The sequence below is a fragment of the Alligator mississippiensis genome, chromosome 2 (assembly GCF_030867095.1).
Source record: "Alligator mississippiensis isolate rAllMis1 chromosome 2, rAllMis1, whole genome shotgun sequence".
Classification (NCBI taxonomy): domain Eukaryota; kingdom Metazoa; phylum Chordata; order Crocodylia; family Alligatoridae; genus Alligator; species Alligator mississippiensis.
The window spans coordinates 216677429-216701292 of record NC_081825.1 but is presented as its reverse complement, the minus strand read 5'-3'; the positions used below and the strand labels follow the sequence as shown (position 1 = coordinate 216701292).

At 43.9% G+C, this 23864-nt stretch overlaps 1 protein-coding gene across 6 annotated transcripts in view; it reads left to right on the top strand.

The window, feature by feature from the left end:
- Window positions 1-1028: 1028 nt before the first annotated feature.
- The window catches only part of SHANK2 (SH3 and multiple ankyrin repeat domains 2), a 703363-nt gene continuing 680527 nt past the window's right edge, over window positions 1029-23864 (top strand). For 3 of the 6 annotated variants that reach the window (XM_059722747.1, XM_019476964.2, XM_014602189.3), the window contains exon 1: window positions 5154-5268. In XM_059722747.1, coding sequence (XP_059578730.1) covers window positions 5259-5268 — 10 coding nt within the window. In that variant the 5' untranslated portion in view covers window positions 5154-5258. Of the gene's footprint in view, window positions 1107-5153; window positions 5269-23864 lie in introns of those variants that run through there. The other 3 variants (XM_059722745.1, XM_059722744.1, XM_059722746.1) reach the window with 3 other exon arrangements.

Genomic DNA, 23864 nt, shown 5'->3' with positions numbered 1-23864 from the left:
CACTGGGCACAGGCAACTCAGTTGTCAGGGCTGAGCTATGCTGGGAAAGGCCCAGCATGTATCAGTCCCCCAGCCCTAGTGAGGGCAGCCCTGGGCCTGGGGGCTGAGCATGTGGCCCCTAACCCACGCTGGGGCTGTGGACACAGTGGCAAGGACATGTGGGCTTCATTGCTCCCTCTCTAGGGTGGGGGAAAAGGGCTGGTTTCTTGGGAAGGACAAGGGGGAGCGAAGTCCATGCAGGAGGGGGAATGCCCAACTGACCCCAGTCCCAGAGCAGCAGCTGTCCTGGCTGGTGTGCATGCATGTGGGTGTGGGTGTGTGTGGGTGTGTCCAGTCTCAAGGCAGTCCTGGCCAGATGTGCACATGTCTGTGTGGGTGTGTGTATCCAATCTCAAGGCAGTCTTGGCTGGTGTGCATGCATGTGTGTGGGTGTGTGCATGTATGTGTGCCCAGTCGCAAGGAAGCCCTGGGCGCTGCATGTGCATGTGTGCGGGTATGGGAGTGTGCGTGTGTGTGGCTGTGTGCACCCAGTCCCAAGGCAGCCCTTGCTGGTGTGTGTGTGTATCCAGTTGCAAGGCAGCCCTGGCTGGTGTGTGCACATGTGTGTGGGGGCTTGGGGGTATGGGGGTGTGTGTCCAGTCACAAAGCAGTCCTGGCCGAGGTGTGTGCATGTGTGTCCAGCCCCAAGGCAGACTTGGCTGGTGTGTGTGTGTCCAGCCCCAAGGCAGCCGTGGCTGGTCTGTATGTGCGCGGGTATGGGTGTGTGTGTCCAGTCCCAAGGAAGCCCTGACCGGTGCATGTGCATGTGTCTAGTCACAAGGCAACCCTGGGTGGTGTGTGTATGTGTGCGTGTGGGTTTGGGGGTATGGGTGTGTGTGTCCAGCCCCAAGGCAGCCGTGGCCGGAGCGTGTGCGCGTGTCCCCAGTCAGTCCCGAGGCAGCAGGAGCCGGCCTGGCCGTGTGCGCGCGCGTGTGCGAGCCGCCCGTGCCCTGCCCGCGCCGCCCCGCTGCCTCCTCCCCGCGCCGCCGCCGGGGCAGCCGCTCCCCGCCACAACTTGCTCGCACCATGCCGGAGCGGAGCGCGCAGCCCGGGTTTCTCCCCCGCAGGTAAGACCGCGCCGCCCGCCACAATCCTACCTGGGGACGAGCAGGGGAGCGGAGCCCTGGAGTCCACCCCCCCGGTCCTTTCTTCCCTGTCCCACGAGCTGCTTCCCAGCTTGTCCCCACCTCTCCCCCACCTCTCCCACCGGCGGCCCCGGGCAGCCGCTCTTGAACTTGGGGCGCTGCTGCTCTGAGGGAAGCCGCCTCCCGGGCGCGGGGGATGCTTCAGGCCCTCGGGATCCCCGGACAGAGCGGGCACCGCTGTGCCAAGCTGCCCTACCCCTTCAGCCACACCTGGAGCCCGCCTTGCCTCTGCCCTGCTATACAGTCCCGGCTTCAAACGGAGTTTCCAGACCCTCGCACAACTCGGCTGCTTCCCTCGCCGGCTCAGAGAAGCGAAGCGGGCAGGAAGCAGGGGGAAAACTTAGTGCAAATGCCCTGCCCTTGGCAAAGCGCATTGGAGAAGAAGGCACGAGGTGCTTTGGGACGCCAGGTGGCGCCTCACCGATGCCAGCTGCTGCACCTTGTGCCCAGACGCTACATCTGAGTGCCCCAGGGGATGGGAGCTTGGAGGCATTCAGTGACAGCCGCTGGAGAAGCGCCTGTGGAGCACTGGCTTTGTTTTTCTTCGGGAAAACTTGCATCTGGGATCGGTCCCTTCCCTTTGTCCTTTTAAATGGTGTGTCCAGGACTACACAGAGAGGGAAAAAAAAACAGGTGGACCTGAAGTCCAACCAAGCGGAAGAAAATGCTGAACAGGCTCAGCAAGTCATGGAAGAATAGCTAAAAGGTCCCTTCCAGCCTTCCTTCTCAATGAGCCCTTCTACGTGTGCAATTAATTCAAAGCAATAAACTCCAGTGCATATCATGCCAGAGTTTATTGCTCCCTGATGCAGTATTTGAATGTGAGCCTGGCCCGCAGCAAGCTGAGCCAGGGTGGAGCAGCCCTGGCTGGCAGAGGGTCCGGGGTGTGGGGGTCAGCCTGCCAGCCTGGGGCTGCTTCAACTTGGCTCAATGTGCTGCAGAGACTGGCTGGGGCAGTGTGATTCAGTGTGGGGCTAGCTGGCAGGCAGCCCCTGCCCTGAAGCACCCTCATGCCCCAGCCAGCCTTGTCAGCATCTGCACATGCGTTGCCGTGCAGTAAATAACTCCGCAATAGGATAGTATTTGCATTGTGTTGTATTGTATTGATATAGTACTTGTACTCGTGCAGAGTTTTTTAATTTCCCGTGGCCTAATAGCACCGCACGTGTAGACATGAAGGTTTTACTGATGAGCTAATTAGGCAGCTCCGCAGTATATGCATGCATGCCCTGCAGTGCCCGGTGCTGCGGTGGACGCATTTGTATAAATGGTGAAATGCGTGTCAACGCTGAGAAAATGGTGGCACACACTTTTGTGAAGTAAAACACATCGAAGATGTGTTAGTGCAAAAGCACACCGCCAAAGCACACCGCCGCCATGTTCTCAGCACTGACGTGCATTTCGCTGCTTATACAAATGTATGCAACGCAGCAATGGGCGCATCAGTTCGCATGCTCCACAGACTCGATTAATTGAGTCTGCTCTCATGTGCTGGATTTCTGGTGTGTTGGAGCAGATAAACGCATGTGTATAAGTGTCCTAAATGTCTCGTGAAGGTGTGTCTATGACTCAAAGGCACAGAGCATCTTCTGTGAGCATGGACGACCACTATGTTATGGTCCTATGCAAAGATGAAAACACATATACATTCAACATATTTTAAATAGTTAAATCACAAAGGCAAATTCCACTTGCACTTAGGCACATGTCAGTCCTGAGTAATATGCTTGATCTTGATGGAATTCCTTCATCAGAAGGGTATTGTACTGAGGGCAGAATTTGGCATTCAGGAAAAGGTCGGGGAACTTGGCCAGCAGGGAAAGGTATTGTAATTTGGCTTGAACTCATATTCCTGCCTTCATTGTTGCCTAAGAGGAGAGCTGGTTCCCTATTCATGTGTGTGTTTGTGTTGGGGGGGAGGGGGGGAGGACTGGTGGTTGCTAAGTAGAATTTAGTCACTCCAAGCTGAAGGAAATGGTGGCCTGGGTGGTACAAGGGCTTATTGTACTCAGGGATGGTGAACAGAAGGAGCCTTGATGAAGACTACTGTGGACTTGATACAGCCCTGGGGAAATGGCTGTGTGCAACATGGGTAGTCAGGTACATATGATATTGATGTACCACGTCTCAGTCAGCTGTAAAGGAAGAGAACAAGAAGACGAAATGAAATGAATGGCATGGTCTAAGTACACTTGACCTTGCCTCAGAGCAGGGTGACCTTTCAACTTCACATCCCTGTGACTCTATAGGAGAAATATAGGATGGAAAATAAAAAGTGAGAACATGGGGAATTATAACAGTCTAAAAAATATTTTCTCTGTCAGGCCTTAAACCTGCACTTAACTTTAAGCACACAATTAATCCTACTGACTTCGCTTGGCCTACTTGAATACTTAAGCATGCAGTTATATTCACAGCTGTAAAACAGCAACAGCAACAAAATCGCTAATAAATTAGCAAACATGCATATCCACTGTTTCCCTGATAATGTTTCTTGTACAAGTTCTAGTTCCTATTACTTTTTTGATCTTTTTTCTCTTTTCTTTGTCCCTGCCCTGGTTTTGTCTGGTTTACCTCCCACAGCCAACCCCTATTGCTCAGCTGAGGCAGCGTGGATCTGTCACTGAAAAAAAACTTACAACATTGTTTATATGTGTTTGTGGATCAAGGCTGTGACTTAGTTGTGAAATAGCATGGCTCCACCTTGCTTATGTTAAAAACAAACCTACAAAAATAAATCTAAGCCCCCGTACCTATCTAGGTTAAAAGGCAGTGTATCAGATAGGTGTCTGGCCTAATGCTAATTTGGTATTTTAAATATCTAAATAGCATCTTGGTAGATGTGTTTTAAGCTACATATAATATGCTTTTTCTTTCAGTTTTTATGTACTTTGTCTTCAGAACAGAAACTGTTTTCTTACAGTGTATTTGGATCACACTGTATTGGCTGAGGCCTTTAAGCAACACTGTAATACAAATAGTAATAAATAGTATTGTGTCTGCTCCTAGGGGCACCATGCTTGGACAACAGCTTTCTTAAAATATGTGGCTATTTCAGACTTAAGTGCCATCTGTATCTGGACGTGTACATAAATGTGGTTCTATTTTCATAGATTCTGGGTATTGAAAGCTGCTGTTACTATGCATCTTTGAACATGGGTCCAATTTTAATAAGGCCTCTAAATAGTTTTCATAATTTAATAGAAATTTAGTCCAAAAAGGGGCAGTTACATCATCTAGTCTGACCTCATGCCAAATACCTGATATTACATGAAACCTGTAGGCATTAGTTAAGCCAGATCTCAATCTTCTGACTCCATATCTAGTGATCAGTATGGCCATGATCATGTGAGAAAGACGCTAACAGCCAAGCGCCTAAGAGAGTTTCTGTACTACTTTAGAGCACTAGCCCACCTTGCTATGTCCTCCCATGGCCAGTCTCTGCTTTTATAGAAGAAGGAAGAAAAAGAGGCTAGCTTCAGTTTGCCAGGTTTGAAAATTGGCTATGTGAAGTATCCTTTCTGTGCTCTTTTCTGAGGTAGTGTACTTTTCCATGTGCTAGAGCCAAAGGCACATGGACATAGGGGGAGGGATCAGAATTTATTTAACAAACATTTAGCATCTGTTCTGGCCAGGCTGGGGTAGCTCTTCAGATTACTCTTGCTTATATCTTCCCCACCAACCCAGAAAAGGTCCTCTTTCCTCGTTTTTATTTCCTTTAGTTTGAGTTTCCTTCCTTTGCTCCCTCTTTCTCTCCCAGTTCCATTGTCCCTCTGCTTCCCATTCTGATATCATTCCCCTCCTCTCTTGGCTTAACTCTCTATCTGTCTCTTCTCCTTCTGACTTGGCTACATTGTGAGCTGAATGCATGGTGGGGACTTGGGAGGGAGGGAGGGAGGGAGGGACTGCGAGTGGCAGCCTGGGTTGGCTGAAATCCTGTTCAGGCTCAGTGCTCTCTGTGGGCAAGTGCAGGTCACAGTACTCTCTGAGCAATTTACTTCTCATAAATACTTTTTTCTCTTCTTTCTGCTGGCTTCCTGGAGCATGTGTCCTGAGGACTTAACCCTTTAAAATATGTGCCAAGGTAAGATCTTTTCATGTGGGATGTTTCTCTCCACACAGAAACTACAAGCAATGGAGTTCAGGAGAAAAAGTTAAATACCCTTTACAGGCAGGTCAAGAGCATTCCAAAAAGGGGAAATTGAATTATGCAAGAGGCTCTAACATGATCTTGCTTTATCAAGTTTCTTGCTTCAGTTTCATTGGTAGAATTTTCTTTTCATGGCTTTTGAAGGTAGGATAGAATACCACACTCAAGTGTCTGATGAGCTTTTGTCACTCAAGTGTCTGATGAACTTTTGTTGTTGAACAGAAACTGCAAAGTCTTTTAGATAAACCCTTCTTCCTGTAGCTGTAATGCCCTGTCAGAGATACTGTGTGTTACCTGTGTTTCCAATCAAACCAGTTTTTTTGCAATAAGCGTGTGTGTGTGTATAGATATACATTTAATTAGTTTAAAAAAAACACTTGTATGTGTGGTGTGTGTGTGTATACATGCTCTCACATACGCACAAAATATATATTAAAAAACCTGAATCTTTGATAAGGACAAGAGAGGTGAGTGTAATATTTATCTCAGTCCTTTTAGTATTTCTTTTCTGCTCTTTCCTTGTTTCCCATATGTTGGATTACTCTAGTCTCTTACAGACCTGAAATGTCTGTGTTCTGAACTGTACGGGGACTGTTGCTCATTTCTGTAACTTTTCAATCTTGTCCTAATTAAATGTAAATATATGCATAATGATTTGCATTTCATTAGCTTTAAAAGAACACTGTCATGTTAAAAATCATGTTTTTTTAGAACCTAATTTTCTTGTCTGTATAACAAACAGCACCTGGTATTCACAGAGCCAAAAGAACGTTGAAAACTTAATTTACTTTCAGCACCCTATGATGTTTACTTTGTACCTTTTTTTAGCTTTGAATCAGATAGTGAAAACAATTACATTTGTTTGTGGTCAGCTTCTAATCAATTCTACTTTCACAGTTCAATACAATGCTACAGGGCTTATGTTACATATAGAGCACATGAACGTTTGTTTTTAAATAAATCATTTCAGGTGGGGTTATGTGCAAGTGTTACAATTCTACTGGTAGAATTGCAGTTCTACTGGTAGAAAACTTAAGTGTGTAAGCATTCACAGTAGTTAGTGTGGTCTGAGAATGGTCCCTATGGTATAAATTCAAATCTTGACAAGGTAGAAGTCTCATCCTGTCAGGGTTCTACCAGCTTAACAAATATTTGTACATTTACCTGTCTGACAGAAGCTCTCCCATTGTCCTCTGGCATCTTAATGTGCTTTGCCCTGGCTTTCTTCTCCCCTCCAGAGAGATATTCTGACTCAGCTGGATTCCCACTGCTTCAGTTGAGTCACAGACCAGATCCCTCCCTCTGTTAGCCCCAGGGCTGGGAAAACCCATCCTCTCTCTCTGCGGCCCCAGATAGCTGCAGCTGTTAATCCCTCGCCCCCCCACAACATTAAGCAGGCAAGGGAAAGACACCTAACCACTCCCCACATGTGCCTGCCAACTTCCTCCTGGACCTGGATCCTGCACTGGTCCCCAGCCTCCTGATCCACCCATGCCAGTGACTCAGACTCTGCAGACCAAGTTGGGCAGATTTTTTTACTATGTCTCTAATCTGCCTAGGGAATGGCAGGAGCAATGCAATCTCTCAGACCTGGAGTCCCTTGATCCTCCCCACAGATCCCAGACCCTGGGCTATTCCTGGAGCTGGATCAACCACCTCCTTCTACCACCAGCATGGGATGGCCTGCCCCCACCCCTGCCTCTACTATTCAAGTAGCCCCTTGACTCACCGTGCTGGGACCCAACCTATCTGTGTTGATGATCAAGGGGAAATGTTTGGGGGCTCTGGGAACTCGGGGGGTCAATGAAGGTTGGGTATGGATGGGGGTGGGTGGCAGCCCAACCCCTTCCTGTGCCCAAGGTGTATTGACATGCCTGGTACCTGGAGCTCCCCAACCCTCCACCACCAACATAGACTGGTCTCTCAGGTAGAGTCCTTTTGGGGGAGTTATAGGGCTCTGGGAATGGAGGGGGCCTTGTTAATGCACTTTGGGGTATTAGAGGAGGCAGGGACACAAGACTCTGATTCCTTCCCCCCCCTGCAAATTGCATTGATCCCCACTGTACTCATAGCTCCCAGACTGCCCCCTACTCCTGGAACTGGACACCTCAGACCTGCCCCCTGACCCCCAACAGAACCAGACTGCCTCAACCTGGTTCCCCATACCCAGACCTGCTGGCACTTAATCCACCAGTACCTAGACAGCACCCAGTCCACCAGTACCCAGATAGCACCTGGCCCTGACCAGACTCACCCAACCTGCACTGGAACTGGGTCTTGACTGGTGCTAAAGAAGTAAGGATCCATTTGGCTGCTGGATGGGAAATTGACCAGCTTGAAAAGACAGCAGCCTCACTCTGGGACTGCTGCTGAATGCCTAACAGCTGGGAGGGAAATTGGAGCATGTTGTGGAAAAGGGATATGTGGGCCAGCCAGTTTACTTTGACATGTGCTCTAGGGTGCTGTCACCTGTCTCCAAGCCTGGGAAGCCTTTGAAACAGGCTCGGATGTGAGCTGCTGGGCCCCAGTCTGGGTGCCATCAGCAATACAGTCTGTCTGTGAGCATTTAGTCAGTCCCATGAATGCTTGTACAGACTTCTAGGCTAAGTACAGACAGTCAAAAAGCCCAAGGCTGAATTGATTCAGTCTAAACTGCAAAGATTGAACCAATAAGCAAATGAGCAGACATTCACTTTTGATCTGGAAAATGCAGCCACATGCCTGCACTGGCTCAAGCCAGAAGCCAGGGGGTACTAGAGCACAGCTCTCTGGCATGTAGCCAGCATAGGCTGCGTGTTTGCTTCCTTTTCCTGCTGTCCCCTGAGGTGTCTGGGATTTGCAGTCCACAATCACTGCAGCAGGACTCTGCAGGATTGCTCAACGCTTTCTCTTCCTGCTTCCAGGTGCCTCGGGGATTTGTAGTCCACAGTTGCAGGCAGCACTAAGCAAGCAGGGCAGGGCAGCTCTGTAGTCATGGGAAGGGAAGTTTAACTCCCCTCCCTGGCCTCAGACCTTTGGTAGAGAACACATCTACCAAGATGCTATTTAGATATTAAAAATACCAAATTAGCATTAGGCCAGACACCTATCTGCTACACTGCCTCAGTCTCTAGAAGTGGTTTACCTGGGGGTGGCCAGTGAGCCATCCAGTGAAGCCAGTGAACCACCCATACTGCTCCAGCTAGGGAGCATGGGGGTGGGGCCAGCCTTGCTCTCTGGAGCAGACAGCCCAGCCCAGGGCTGCAAAATGCAGGGATGCTGGGGGACTCTGATTTAACTTGAACCAGGAATGGGTCTGGAATAGAAGTTTCATAAACTGATTTGACCTAAATTAGTTAAGTCTGATACTACTTTCAAACAGGTTTATCTAAAACCAGTTTCAGCCATTATGAAACTGGTTTATGTTTACTGAACTTCTATTGTGTTACAGGTTTAAGTCAGTTTCTGATCACTTAAACTTGTTTATGTGTAACTTCTGTCCCTAGCCCTATTGGTAGGGTTTCCAGCTGCTTAAACTAAACTGCTTAATGCTTGCATGCACTCTAGTGTTTAGTTGTAATACAAAAGCTTTTGAATGCCATAGCCAATCAATACCAGAAATTCTGGGGAATGTTCTGGGCACCAGTAGGCAGAATCTTATTGATTTTGGTGAAAATAGGAAAGCCAGAAAAAGTAAAGAGGAAAAGCCTCTGTGAGAATTGGGTAGCAGTAAAGTTGGAATCCAGGACCTTCAGATCCACAGCACAAACTTACAACTTGAATAACTATTAGCAGAATTACACTGTTATTCTCTGTCTAGACCAGCCACTATAAGGAAATATGACGCACATTTTTGTCAGTGTATTTATTAGATGGCAGAGAAATAAAGGGGATAAAAAAGCTTGGGTTCTAACAGTTTTGGAGAGGAGTACAGTCTACTGTTTAGAGGCAGTGTAACTGAATATGTAGATTTGGGACACTCATTCAGAAATTGTGGCTTTGTATTAGAGACCTGCAGCCAGATTCCACGCTTGGCTATGAACCAGCTCCACCTGTGATTAGAGAAGGACATGGATGCCACAAGCAGAATTAATATTCTATTGCATTAGTATCCCTACATATCAAGGGTGTGTCTCCCTGTCATTGCAGGGAGTGTCTCTCTGTCTATCCATGCTGAACCTATATTCTGGGGTACATAGTAGAAATACCTACTTTGAAGAGCTGCCAGTCTTTGAAAACAAGATATTAATAGTACTGTAAATATTATATACCACTGGTGCATGACATTCCAGAGATTAATAGTTAGCTCTGTGGATTCATGAAAATGAGTGAAAATGTAGCTTTGGGGGTTCATTTTGATCTAATAGATTAGATATCTGTGTCTTCTTTTTTGAGGGGATGTGTGCCTAAACATTATCCTAATATGGTTAAGAAGTAAATTAAAAATACACAGAGATAATACACTAGTTATGGATCAGATTTCAGATTAAATTTAAGTTTATCACTCCATTTTACCTTCCCTTACAATACTGTATTTACCAGGTGCTTTGCAGTACTCAGGAACAAGTTGAGCAGTTTTCATTTTGATCCTAACCTTCCTAGGGCTTGTGAGCTTAAATGGCTTCTGAAATGTTGGTATATTATATTTTTTGTTGAATTTTTGTTAGTGTGTCATACGTGTATATGAAAAATCATTATACAGTCATTTTGAAAACTAATATATATTAGCCCAACAGATTTTAGAAATGGAGCTGAACTATGAAGACATAGTCACACTAAGCAAGCTTTCAAGATATCTTTAATGAAGAAGTAATGTAAATTATAACACTAAAATTACAATAATAATATATAACTACTAATAGGTATATTAAATACTTTCTTGAACATGGGAGGAATCAACAGAGCCAATTTTTTTTGCTCACTCACCCAAGCTTCTTTACTTGGCACCTCTGAAAGGCCTTGTCTGTAGTTCATTTCTCAGAGTTACAGTCCTTTGCTTATTCTAGCTGTGTAAACTGTTCATTGAAGATCAAGTCTGGAACTTGGAATTTCCTCTAACTTATTTTCCCCAAGCAGAGATGAATTCAGCTGTCACTGGGGCAAGTGAAATTTCAGGACGCTGACTTTTTTTCAGAAAGAATATTCATATTATAATAGGAAACTGGATTGAAAAAGGAAATTACCATTTAAATAAGCTTTTGTTAATATAAAATAAGATAGGAAACGGATGTAAAACTGGTATAACATATATTACAATTGTTTTATATGCACACTATTTACCTTTTAAAATTTAGGAATTAAACCAAAGGGAAGGCAGAGATTGACATTAAATAAGTCAATGATGGTCATAAAATGGTTCTGAGCAATAGTAAGCGTGTACCTCTGTCACCACAACCATGAGAAAATGTCTATAAAAAAAGTTTCCCAAATGCCATTTAAAGACTTTTCTATTATTCGAGTGCCAAAGGAATTCACCTGCTTACCGTCTATCTTTCTGCTGAAAGAATAGAAAACCAGTGGGTTAGTACTCATTCATCAGCGTTTGTTCATTTTCTGTTGAAAGACTTTCACATAATATGGGAACAGATGCATTGTGCTCAGCAATGTGGCTCTATTTCTAGATCTAAAATGAGATATGCATGGTTGAGGAGGTGGACATTGAATGAGGGGATGCTAGAGAGAGGATGTGGCCAAAGCATAAATCCAGTTCACTGTATGCAAGTGATGTGTATAAACATCATGTTTAGGATTTTCAGTTAGTACAACTGCTGGGCTGGACATACTCTTACATCAGGGGTGGGCAATTATTTTGGGTGGAGGGCTGTTTACCGAATTTTGGCAAGCTGTCAAGGGTCGCCCCTTGACAGGTGCCACGCTCCCTGGTCGCCATCTTGTGATTGGAAGTCCCACTCCCTATCCCCTGACGTTTGCCACCAGATGTCCCTCCCCTTGCCCCTTTCAGCAAGGGGTTTTGCCATCTCAGAACCAGAAAAATATCAAATTATATTCTAAAAAGTGAACATCTGCAACATTCATTAATTTGTCATCTTTGACAGGCAGCCAGAAGCAGGTAAATGTTAATTTTCGAAATTTTTTAGGGACCCCACAAGTTGGATAGAATGGCCTGGTGGGCCAGATTTGGCCTGCGGGCCATATTTTGCCCACCCCTGTCTTACATGCATGTTTCCGAACAGCACTGAAACTGAGACCAGAGGAACTCTGTCAAAGAAATGTATCGGGGGGTTCTGAATGTCTCTGTTTTCCCTACTATATGCTGGCACAGTATTTTCACCAACCCACCAGAAGACAGTTCCTCTCCTCCCTCCAACTTAGTTTTTACCACAGTGGACTTGTGAGTAAATAAGAACTTTAATTAAGAGCCTTTTTTGTTAATTCATTAGCAGTTTTTTGCACCCCTCATTTTTACCTGCAGGATCAGAGAGATAAATTACAATATTAGATAGTACGGTATTTTTCTCTAGACCACTATGTACATTGTGATACATAGGCATCCAGGCTGGGACATACACAAGGAAGTTGTAGTGCATGCCATTTGGAACCAAAAATGAATAGCACTTTACCTGTTTTTCCTGGGAAGTAAAATGACAGCAAACAGTTCAGGATTTTGCATAACTCATATTCTGTCTAATCTACTTATCTGTAATGCTTTTGGAATCATCTAAGCAGTTGCTATACCATCTCTCCTGTGGAGGCCTTTGATTCTTGACTCTAGTGTTGGCAAAGTAAATTGTGTTAATTTCCCTGGAGCCAAATTTGATGTCTGACATTGAATATTACTATATGTCCAACCCTCTGGTGGTGCTGTTATCATAAAGTTTTGATGGGTTTCATGGCATATTGACTGTCATATCAATATAATTTATTATTATTTACACAGAAAATTTGGATTAAAAACATGGAACAGATTTTTTTTTAAATGGTTGGTTGTTGGACATGTTAAATTATTGCATTTGATCATTTCATATACTTTAAATCAATGGTCAGTGTTTAGGCTAAGGATATCTGACTTTTCATTATTATTATTTTTTGCATACAAAACATTCAGTGAATTTTCATTACTGAGCTAGCACTTCCCAAAATGTCAGATGCTAAAGGACTCTCATGCATATCTGCAATTCAGGGCTTTGTGGCAATATGGTTCTGGGATTAAAGTTCTAATGATTACACACAAAGGATGTTTACTCTAACTGGGTTAATTTTGGATGTGAACCCCAGAAACACTGTACAGTTAAGTGTTGATTTTTATGAACAACACTGAGGGCACAACAAGATTTCAAAAAAGGCGACTGAAGTCTACCAAAAGTAGAACGTGAAAAGCTGCATAGTGTTCAGATGTCCACAGTACAATAGAGCATAAACTCTATTGTCTTTATCTTGATGATAAAAAGACCCTCTTTTTACCTATGTTACGTTGCAACCAAAACTTTACTGAGTTATTTAGTAAAGATGGGGGGGAGCCACTACAGAATCTTTTAATTTATTAAATATTAATGGGGCCTCCCACTACAGAAAGGATGTGGACAAATTGGAGAGGGTCCAGCAGAGGGCAACAAAAATGGTGAGGGGACTGGGGGACATGACTTATGAGGAGAGACTGAGGGAACTGGGCTTATTTAGTCTAAAGAAGAGGAGACTGAGAGCGGATTTAATAGCAGCCTTTAACTATCTGAAGGGAGATTCGAAAGATGATGGAGCTAGACTGTTCTCAGTGGTGGCAGATGACAGAACAAGGAGCAACAGTCTCAAGTTGCAGCAAGGGAAGTTTAGGTTAGATATTCGGAATTTTTTTCTCAATAGAAGGGTAGTAAAACACTGGAACAGGTTACCCAGAGAGGTGGTGGAATCTCCATCCTTGGAAGTTTTTAAGACCTGGACAGACAAAGCTTTGTCCCAGAGATGATCCAGTTGGGGATGATCCTGCTTTGACCAGGGAGTTGGACTAGATGGCCTCCTGAGGTCTCTTCCAACCCTAATTTTCTATGATTCTATGATTCTGAGAGTGAGAGAAACTCAATTACCATTTCAAATAAAACACTAGAAATAGAAAAGTTCTAGACCAGCACTTACCTATAGAAAATTCTCCAGTGCTTTGATCAGCCACTGGTATTAGAACACGATCACATGGGATTGATAACTCTTAACCTCAGAAAAAAACCCAACCTAAATTTCATCTTGTTATTACCATATTTACCTGAATTCTAGAAAACTTTGAATCTAAGAACATCCCACAATAATTAGAGTCTTGTATGGAAATTTTTAAATTTGTTATAATTTCCTATGTATCAAATCTAATTATTGGAGGGTCATCTTAAATTTGTTACTAACTGCAGTAGGCTGGGTGGACCAGGCAGCCTAACTCTCACAACTTGCTTTCCTGCTACTTTCCTCTACATACCTGCCCCCACCACTTGCACCTCTGTGCCTACCCCCTCAGCCACCTGCCTGACCTCCCCCATGTGCTGCTGCCCAATCCCTGATGTGTGCTGTTTCCTGATCCCTGAGATGTACTGCTGCCCGTTCTCGACCCTAGCCGCTGGCTCCTGACCTAGACTCACTGCATCTGCTGCTGATTCCATGCTGCTGACTCCAGACAGCAGCAATGAGGTGGCTCTGTTTTTGGGCCTAGTTCTAGAGCCAGAGTACTGCTTGTACTCAAATCGAGGACAAGGCTTGTTTTCCCCCATGTTGAATGGGGAAAGCCTCATCTTGAATTCAAGTAAATAGATATTATGATTCATGTAAGGCTGATAGTGTCCTATTTTGAACTTTACCTATTACTTGTATTTAACTACCCTAAACATCTTATCTCTTTGTGGGTCAAATATTCAACTTGAAGTCAATAGAATTATCCCTTGGGTTTTAAAGTTAGATTTATCAAACTGTGACTGTCAAGATCACACTTTTAAGGGTTATTGGCTTGGACCCTGGCATAAGGCAGAGTAGACACAAAGGCTGATCACAGCTCCTCAGAGTGTTGAGTCTAACCCCTGCCCTGTCTCCAAAATATTAATTGCCCCCACTGGGAGCTCTGAAAAGGGCTCTTTAGGTCACTGTTTTGCCTCTCTGTTTCTTGTGGGAATTTTGAGATGGGAAAGGGAAGAATCTGCTTTCATTACAGTATTTACATTAAAGGGATTGAATACAGCCCAGAAGCAGGCCCAGATAGCTTCCCAATAGGGAATTCTGAAGAAGACTTAAAAAGATTGCATGGTGAAGACAGGTAAGAAGATCATAGATAAGCAGGAAAGGAGAAATGAAAGAAAACAGTCTAGATCAAGACAGGAAACAAATGAGACAGACATTAGAGTAGGGCACAGGTAAAAATAAAGGGAAGAAAAACAGGAAAAATTGTATTTCAATAGAAATGTATCATGACATTCTCAGCCAAGAAACACATTTTGCAGAACAGTAGGTTCACATACCAGGAAGGGTCTTGAGTACCAGAGGACACCTGAATCACCTGAAATAGGGTAGAAAATCTAAAGAAAAATAATCAATCATAAAATCACTAAAGAAAACAAGTCGTTTCAAATACCATGGACTTAAAACTTCCAGAGGACAGATCTCCATCCTCTGGCAAAAACTGAATCCCTTTGTTCCTCAGCAACTTGTAGGAGATTTAAAACCTTCCCAAAATTCATCTGCATCTTATATGACCTTTCATTTTTTCTCCTCAATAACAATTCATACTGAGCTACCATTTGAAAATGTTCCATTTCTTTGCTAAAAGGGGAAAGAGCTCCCCAAAAGTCAATCTGTGTAATGTTGAAGCTGGAGGTATGCGATGCTGGATTAGGTGTCAAAGATCAGAACTATTTGCTACTTCTTTGGACAACATCTCTTCATCCTTTCTTTTAATGACTTTTGTTAAGTCAAAAATAGGAGCTGGTCTTTTAATATTCCTCTATGGTTTTGTCATGTTATGTTAATTATTGGAGCTGCATTATCCAATATGTTGGTTCTACACTAATTTTCAGGTAAATTGTAACCCGTGTTTGAAGATGTCTGTCTGCTTTAGAATTTAGGTTAATATCCTATTTGCTAGTACAAGTAGAGAAAGGCCTCTGACAGAAGTGTGACCAGATCTTGTAAATCTAATTTTGAAATGACTGCTGTTTATAACATTTATGATGCACAGCTGATTGTTGATAAACAGAGTTAGGTTTTTTTCAGATATGTATGTACAGACATTTGTGGAGGCTAAGGAAAGTTAGATCAAATTAAAAATGACCACCTGATATAATGTAAGTTGGGATGGGGGGCTAGGAGGGGTAGTTTGGGGGAATCAGAGGGGAATCAGGGTCCAGAGAGAGATGGGGGGGGCAAGTGGAGTCTGCAGGGAGGGGGGTTAGGGAGGGAAGCAGGATCTGGAGGGGACTTTGGGGGATCAGGTGGGCAAGCAGGATCTGTGGGAGGGTTCAGGGGATGGGAGAACTAGTGGGGTCTCCAGGGGGGATTGGGAGGCTAGTGAGGTCTGTGGAAGAGGTTGGGAGGATTGGGAGGGGCTAGCATGATTTGCTGGGGGGGCTTGGGGGATCAGGGGGCAAGCATGGTCCATAGGAGAGCTGCTAAGGTCTAGGAGGGCTTGATGGGATCAGGGGGGCTAGTAGAGTCCTCAGAGGGGGTTTGAAGCAATGGAGGGCTCTACCCATCAGAAGCAGGGGCTGTTTTTAGCCCCCCTGACCCGCCCATTCCCATATGGGGGGGTTGATTTCCCTTGGAAAATCAACCCCCCACATTCCACCCACCCTTCCCCACAACTGCCTTTGGCTTCTAGCCAATGCTGGTAAAACTGCTGGTAAAACCAGCTGGTAAAATGCTGGTAAAACTGGCACTGGAAGTGGTTTGTGGATTGGGGGAGGGGGCTTGGTGGGCTTGGAGGGGTGGGAGCTGGCTGCTGTGCAGTGAGGGGGTTGTCTGCCTGGGGGTGGGGCTAGGGCCTAAAAATAGCCAGGTGGGGGGTGTGTGTGGTATGTAGGATAAATTCAGCCATGGGGTTGGTGTCAGTGGTTGGGCTTTCCCAGCCCTGGGGCTGCACTGGGAACTGTACAGAACTCCAGTTACATTTGTCTAACTGGACCCAGTCTAAAGGTGTGTACAGAAGTGCTCCATGTACATTTTACTGTGCTGTAATTTACAGCACATTTTATAGCACTGTAATGTTACAGTGCTCTTAAACATGACAGAAGTACAGTGTTTGGTGGGGGACTCCAAGCCTCCCTGCACTTTCCAGGCTAGGAGGCAGAGGGTGCTCCACAGGTCAGAAATTTGACTAGTGTACGGAAGTTATTTAAAGTGCTGTAGATTGCTAAAGTGCTGTAAAATATAACGCTTCAAATTTAATGCCTCATTTAACAAGGGTCAGTTTAAAGCACTGTACCCATTTTTAAAGTGCTATAAAGCCATGCACTTCTGTTAAGTCATGTCAATAAAGCACTTTAAATGGTGAAAAAAGCAACTTCTATACACACCCTAAGACTACCTCTGATATAGGGTTAATTTAGATCATGTAAGCCATTTTTAGACTGATTCGACCTTCCTGAACTTCTGTGCAGTTCACACTTAGATTGACCTAATTAGAGATCAGGTGGCCATTTTTAACACAATCTAACCTCCCCTAACCTCACCAAATGTCTGTTTGTACCCAGACAAGGTCTTTTAGGTAAATGTGATACCTTTTGTTAGACCAACTAAATAGTTGGAAAATTGTTCTTTGCAAACTTTTGGGCACAAACTCCCTTCTTCAGGCATTGGAGAAAGTCTGCTGTTGGCTTGGGTGCTCTCCTGGGTAGATTAGAAGCCAATATATGTTTGTACCCATAAACTTAAACCATAGCACACCTGCAGAAGAGTTTGTGAAGGTGCTCTTTGAAGGCATGTCAAGGGCATCCTATATCTCAGCTGGGATCAAATCATAACTTGATTTATAGATGTTTTTCATCATTTTTTTGACTGACATATTGACCAGAGTAGTGGTTGTGGATTTTTTCATTCAGCCAAACAGAATGAGCTGGATTAACCTCTGGTGTAGCTCTATTGACTTTAATTGTCTGGATTCTTATTCGTGTCCAAGCTCCCCTTAAATTTAGTGGGAAGAGGAACCATCAGACAATTGTTTGCTGCTCCCTGATCCCAGATTGTGTCATCTTAAATTATAACTCCTGAAGGGGAGTTTTTATTTTACACCTTTGGTAAGGTCCCAGGGCAGCCTCACAGCAGTAAAAGTCTGAAATCTCACCACTGACTATATGCTATATATGCTTATATATGCCTATATGCTTTTGATGCTGGAACGAAGGGTAAGCTTTATACTTATCTCAACCATGTAGGGTGGATCCTCAATAGCCAGTTCAATCCAGTTAGTTCTCAATCAGTGAAGTGTGAAGTTGATGTAGCAGACTTAAGAATTTGGCACAGTGAATTTAGACTAGGATGTAGGAATATCTATAACTGTTACTGTTGGTTGTAGACTTTTAGTACTTTATGTTGCTGTGTTACTACTCAAATGTGTATTTCAAAACACACAGAATATATATCCCAAAATATAATGGCTTGATAAAGGAAGAACTTGGATGCAGTCCACAGAATATATTAACAACTTTATTGATTAGGCAAGCCTTAGGTATATTTTAGAGGTTGAAGATGAGGCAGTTCTTCAGTTCCTGGAGTAGTTGAATCATTTTGGTCTTTTGTATCTAGCAAAGAGCACCAAGACTTTTGATAGGTATTTTAAAAAGGATTGTAGAATATTAGCCTGCAAGGTACCTGCAGGGGTGTAATTCTCATCTTACTACTGTTACCACATAGCCTGATAGTGTAGTTGTGTATATTTTATCATCTTGTGTTTAGCTTTGCAGTTGAGAACAGCCGTCTGGTAATAAAGGATGATTCTATGACTATTTTAAGTTTTACCCTGATGACATTCTTACCATACATTCCCTTGAACTAAGGACATTGAAATAATAGTGCTTTGGTTATTCATGTATCCATTCTGCAAAAATTTGGAATGTAGCATTCAAGGTTCTTTGATCCTTAAGGATTATATGTAGATAGTTTTGTTTATCAATATCAGGTAAGACCTTATGAGATACAACTAATGCTCATAATTAATCTTTTAAAAATTTTTAACTTTAAACATTTTAACTTGCAACCGTCACTGAGAAACCCTAACTTTTAGGGTGTGCGAACTGGGCTGTATTTGTTTTGGATTTGGATTCAGCCTGGACTGGGGACAGTGATTTGATTCGTTGATTCAGATCACTGTCCCTGATTCGATTTGGCTGAATCTGAATCTGATGATTCAATGCTGATTCAGAGAATCAGCGATTCGGCCATAGACACAGCTTTAAATGTTATTTCTACATACCTCGGGGTACCAGGCGCAGCTCATGAACTCTGCAATGCTGGGGCAGATGGAGTGTCCCACAGTAGTGCGGGGGGGGCCCCCTCATGCTTGGTGGCAAACCCAGAAGTGGATTGGAAGTTCTTCTGGTCCACTTCTGGGTCTGATGGGGAGTGTGCAGGGGGCCCCCTGCACTTCTAGCTCAGCGATCGGCTATGGGCAGACCCTAGGTGCCCCCTCAGACCCAGGAAGCACCAGTCGCCAAGCTGTGAGGGGATGTGGGGGGGGGGGCAGTGCGCTCCCCAGCAGACCTGGAAGTGGACCGGAAGTGCTTCTGGTCCACTTCTGGGTCTGCTGCTAAGCGTGCTGGGGAGCCCCCATGCTTCTGTGGGATGCTCCATCTGCCCCAGCATCTCAGTATTCACAAGCTGCCTGATACCTTGAGGTATGTAGAAAAAACATTTAAAACTGTGTCTATGTCCGAATCGCTGAATCTTTCCGAATCTCTCTGAATTGATTCGGAGGGTTCCAATTTGATTTGGAGAGATTAAAGGGTCTCCTGATTAGATTTGGATTTGGAGATTCAGCCACCATATTGGACCGAATCTCCACCAAATTGAATCAGGAACTGAAGCTTTGTACAGCCCTAATTTCCAGGGATTTGGAATTGCCACCAATTGGCTGTGGAACATGAAATTATATTTATCCAGAGATTTTTATTTAACTGGATAATTATCCATTTCTCAAAGTTCTGTTCTGTTTAGATATATTTTTCTTTCTGTTTGCTGGTGGGTTGACTTTGAGTCTGGAATCTTTTAAAGGGAAGCTACTGGGAAAGGAGAAAAATAGGCTCTAAATTTATTATAGTAGTTAATATTGAAGTCAGTTTCCTAGTTCATTTTACTTTAACACTAGCTTATTTAAATAGTGATTTCCTTTTCTGATCCAGTCTCCTATTCTAGTCCAAATATTGTCCTCTAAAATAAATCAGTGTCCTGGAATCTCATTTGTTCCAATGACAGTTAACTTGTTCTGTGTTTGAGAAAAATAAGTGAGAGAACATTCAAAGTTACAGGCTTGATCTTCAATGATGAAGCTACACAGCTAGAATAAACAGAGGACTGTACCTCTGAGAAATGAACTACAGACACAGTCTTTGAGAAGTGCTAGGTAAAGAAGCTTGGATCTGTGAGCAAAAAAAAATTAGCTCTATTTGTTAGATTCCCCACATGTTAAAAAAAGCTGGACTTTTATATTCTTGTCAATAAACATAACACTGAAAATACCTGAGCAACATCAGCTTCTTTTCCTGACTGAAGCAACTTGCAAGTCCCTACATTTGTGCCTAGTAGCTCATAGTTTACAGCTGTTTATTTCTTGTGTCTTCTTACAACCTGTTGCAGATTCTGACTTGGGCTGGGGGTGGCAATGGGAGCCCAGATGGGGTTAGGGTGTGGAGGCTGGAAAAAATACATCAGTTTAGGAGGTTGGATTAGAGGTGTGGATATGGTGAAGAACAGACTGAAGAACTCATGGAGGAGGGGCAGTTCCCTTCATTTGAAGGGGCAGGGTTAGGAAGAATGGGGCATAAGTGTAGAATAAAAGGAAAAGTAGACGTGTCTACACTTTGTCAAATGGTGCTAGGGAACAAACACTTCTTCCCATTCTGTATGTTGTGTATGTGAAGGAGCAGATGTTAGGATGGCACTGGATACACCCAACGGTACTTCCAAAAGCATTCTTGAGCCTGAAAGCACTGCTCAGCACTCCCCTTGCTATGTGCCAAAACACCTATGTGATTTTTTTCTTACATTTGTTTTGCATGGATTGAAGGCAAGTTAGTGGGGCATATTTTATGCCCTAGCACCAGCTGACCAGATGTGGGTATGCACTTAAAGTCTCTTATCCACATTAGAAGACATTGTGGAATCTCAGAATACAGACATCTCAGTGACAGATATATTTTTAAAAACTAAATTAATATGAATACAGTGTTTAATGATTTTTAGAATATATAATTATTTTAGATTCTAAGGTGAATCTGTATTTTGGATCCTTCTAGGACATTATGCACTCCACACTTTCATGTCTCAAAAGTAAAATGAAACACCTGCAACAAATTAAAATAAGTAAAATAAAATAAGAAAATTTATACTCTTGGCTTTTTTAATGAGTACTTTTGTAATGAAGAAGCTGGTTAATGCTTTAACTCTCTATATATTATATAAGCAGTTCATAAAAGTGTGCTAATATAATGGTATGTGAATCTGTTTTTGAAGGAAAATAGAGAAACAATATTATGAGCTGGAATACAATTATTTTAAATCTTAACAGCAGAAGTTAGATGCACATTATTGTCTGTGCAGGAAAGTGGTGTTAATTATGTAACATGCTGATTAGAAAAAATAGAGCAAAAATTTGATCTTTTTTGTATCACAATTTACCAAAGCTGTCTTTGGGGAAATTTATTCTAGAATACTAGCATCAATTCATCTGAAAACAACTTGGGAGCCCATTACAGCTCACAGTACATTTTATTCCGTTAATTTTTACCACTGACATGTGGAGTACTTAATTACTTTTTGGGATGAATTATGACGTAATAAAAATCAATAAGTATTGACCTCCATATTGGTTTCAGATCACCTGGATTTAATTGATTTTCTAAGGGGAACCAGTGTTGCTTATTTTCATGCTGAGGTGCAATACTATTTTGGTGACTCAGAGTGCTGAACAGTATATGATTAATACAAAAGGACATATTTGTCTTTAAACTACCAAATAGAAACTACATGCCTATTGCAGTGTGGTTAATAAGTTTTTAAGATTAAACAAACATCCAGCACCTATTTAGAAATGCTGTAGTTCAGTTTCCAGCCATTTTTAAACAGTTGTCTTTGCAACCCACTATGAGACTTCGATTGCATAATATACTAATTACTGAAGCACCTTTTATTAACAGGGTTTTCAGAGCTTAGCATAGTATTCCAGGATTTGGATCTCTTGTGTTTTAGAATGGTGTTCCAATACTTTCTGAATTTTCTTTTCTCCCATTCCTTTTATATTCTTTTTTGTTCTTTTAACTGCTGTTGGTTGTTGAGCTGAGATTTTGATGTACGTATCTACCATGGTGTCCAGATTTTATCCCCTAAGCAGTTTCTTCATTTAGAACTTGCCAGTATGTCCAAACATTACCTTGCATTTGACAATTCTGAATTTCTTCTACCACTGCGCTATTCACTTCTTTTCAGTGTTTCCTTAGCTGTCCCTGATGTTTCTCAGTCTTTCTAGTTTTGCAGTCTGAATATTTTGTGCGTTACCTGAAATTTGGCCACATCTCCATTCCTTCTCTTTCCTAGATCACTAAAAAATGCCTATTAAACAACACTGGTCTGTGGAGACCAATTCATGTTAAAAACTGACTATTTATTGTTACTTATTTAATTATTTCTGACTTTTTTGGTCCACGGCAGCACTATGCCTCTCATTCCATCACTATATAGTTTGCTTAGTAGCTTCTCTTGAAGAATTTTGGGCAGGATTTTTGGAAACCAAAATAAAAATCAGTAGTCTTTCTTTAACTACAGTGATGTAGACTTATCCATGTATATTACAAAGGTATGATTTATGTTTAAAGAAGCTGTGCTGTTTTGTTTTATATGAACATTTTTTAATTTTATTTCCAATTATTGTTTCAGCTGCCTTTCCTCATAGGAAAATAAGACTTATCAATATTAATTTCCAGGACAACCTCTAATACCTTTTGCAAAGACTGGTACACAATTTGTTACTCTTCAGTATTCTGATTGGCTGCTTTTGAAGTGAGACAGCATTTTTTTAACAATTCAGTGGGGGTGTCTACACATGCATTTGATCCAGGATTAGTTTACTTGGTTGTAAACTACTTGCAAGTAAACACCCCTGGGCAAGGGTCTACACATATAGGATCTGGGGGCAGATTTGCTGCTCCTAACAGCAAACTGCTGCCACTTCCTGGGGCCCTACAATAGGCCCCTGCCACCTTTAGGGGGGAGCTTGAGGTTCCAGCTGCAGCAGCCAGTAGCCATTTTTAAGAGGCAGCCCCTTTCTTTGCTCCCTTGCCAGCCATTTTTCTGGCCAGGAATGGTGTGCAGAGGCTGGGGCCAGCACGTGGCAGCTCTCTCACTGCTGCCTTTGCCTCCCTGCACTATGGCTGTTCCAACCCCTTCCTTTGGCAGTGACATCCAGTGTCCTGGGCTCCTTCTTCCCATTCTTCTGGCCCAAGTGGGCCTCTGCTGCTGAGGCCCCAGGCAAGTCTCACACCCACCAGCAGAGGCCAGGGCACCAGGTGCAAGAGGTGCTGGCCAACCACCTCCTTCCACATTCCCCAATGCAGCCTGCCTGGACAGCTGCCCATGGACCCACCACCCCACAGGCCACCCCCAGCATCACAGTCACTGCAGACAGTTCTTAGAAAAACACTTTATTGCCCTCAGAAGAAACAAACCCCCCCACTTCCTCTCCAGCAACAGAGCCCTACCACACCCACCACCAATAAAACACCCTCTTCCCCATATGAACTATTTACAAGTGAAGTGCTGTGGTTGTGTGCATGCCCTGCTAGAGTGGGCAGCTGTGGGATGAGGGCACCTGGGGGGCAGAGCCCAGGGACAGGCAGCCAGCACCCAGACTTCTGGCTGTTCCCCCGTGAGTCTGCACTCTGTGGTGAGCCCAGCAGGTGAGTCCTCAACTAGGGGTAACAGCAGCCAGAGGTCCCTGGTACAGATGGCTCCCCCTTTGGCAGCCAGTGTCCAGGACAACTCTGTAGGCAGCTCTGTCTCTGCATCTGTGAGGAGCCGGAGCAAGTGTTGGGCCTGGGCCCAGGGCAGTGATTCCTGGCTCATAGAGGTAGCACTGGACCTCCACCCAGGCACATGAGGGGGCCTACTGCTAGGCGGTGGGCAGCTGCCAGGGGCCAGGTGGGGCTGTGGTCAGGGGCAGGGCAGCAGGTGGCACAAAAGTGACCAACAGGGCCAGGATAGTATCCAGTACCCATTGTCATCCAACAGGGCCAGGATTGTGTCCAGTGGTCATCCTCTTTGGCCTCCACTGCCCTGGCCGCAAGTGCAGACTGCTTCTGCAGGGCCTCCACATGCTTGTACTCCAGGGCCAGGAGCTGCACTCAAAATTCCCAGTCCCATCAGTCCCA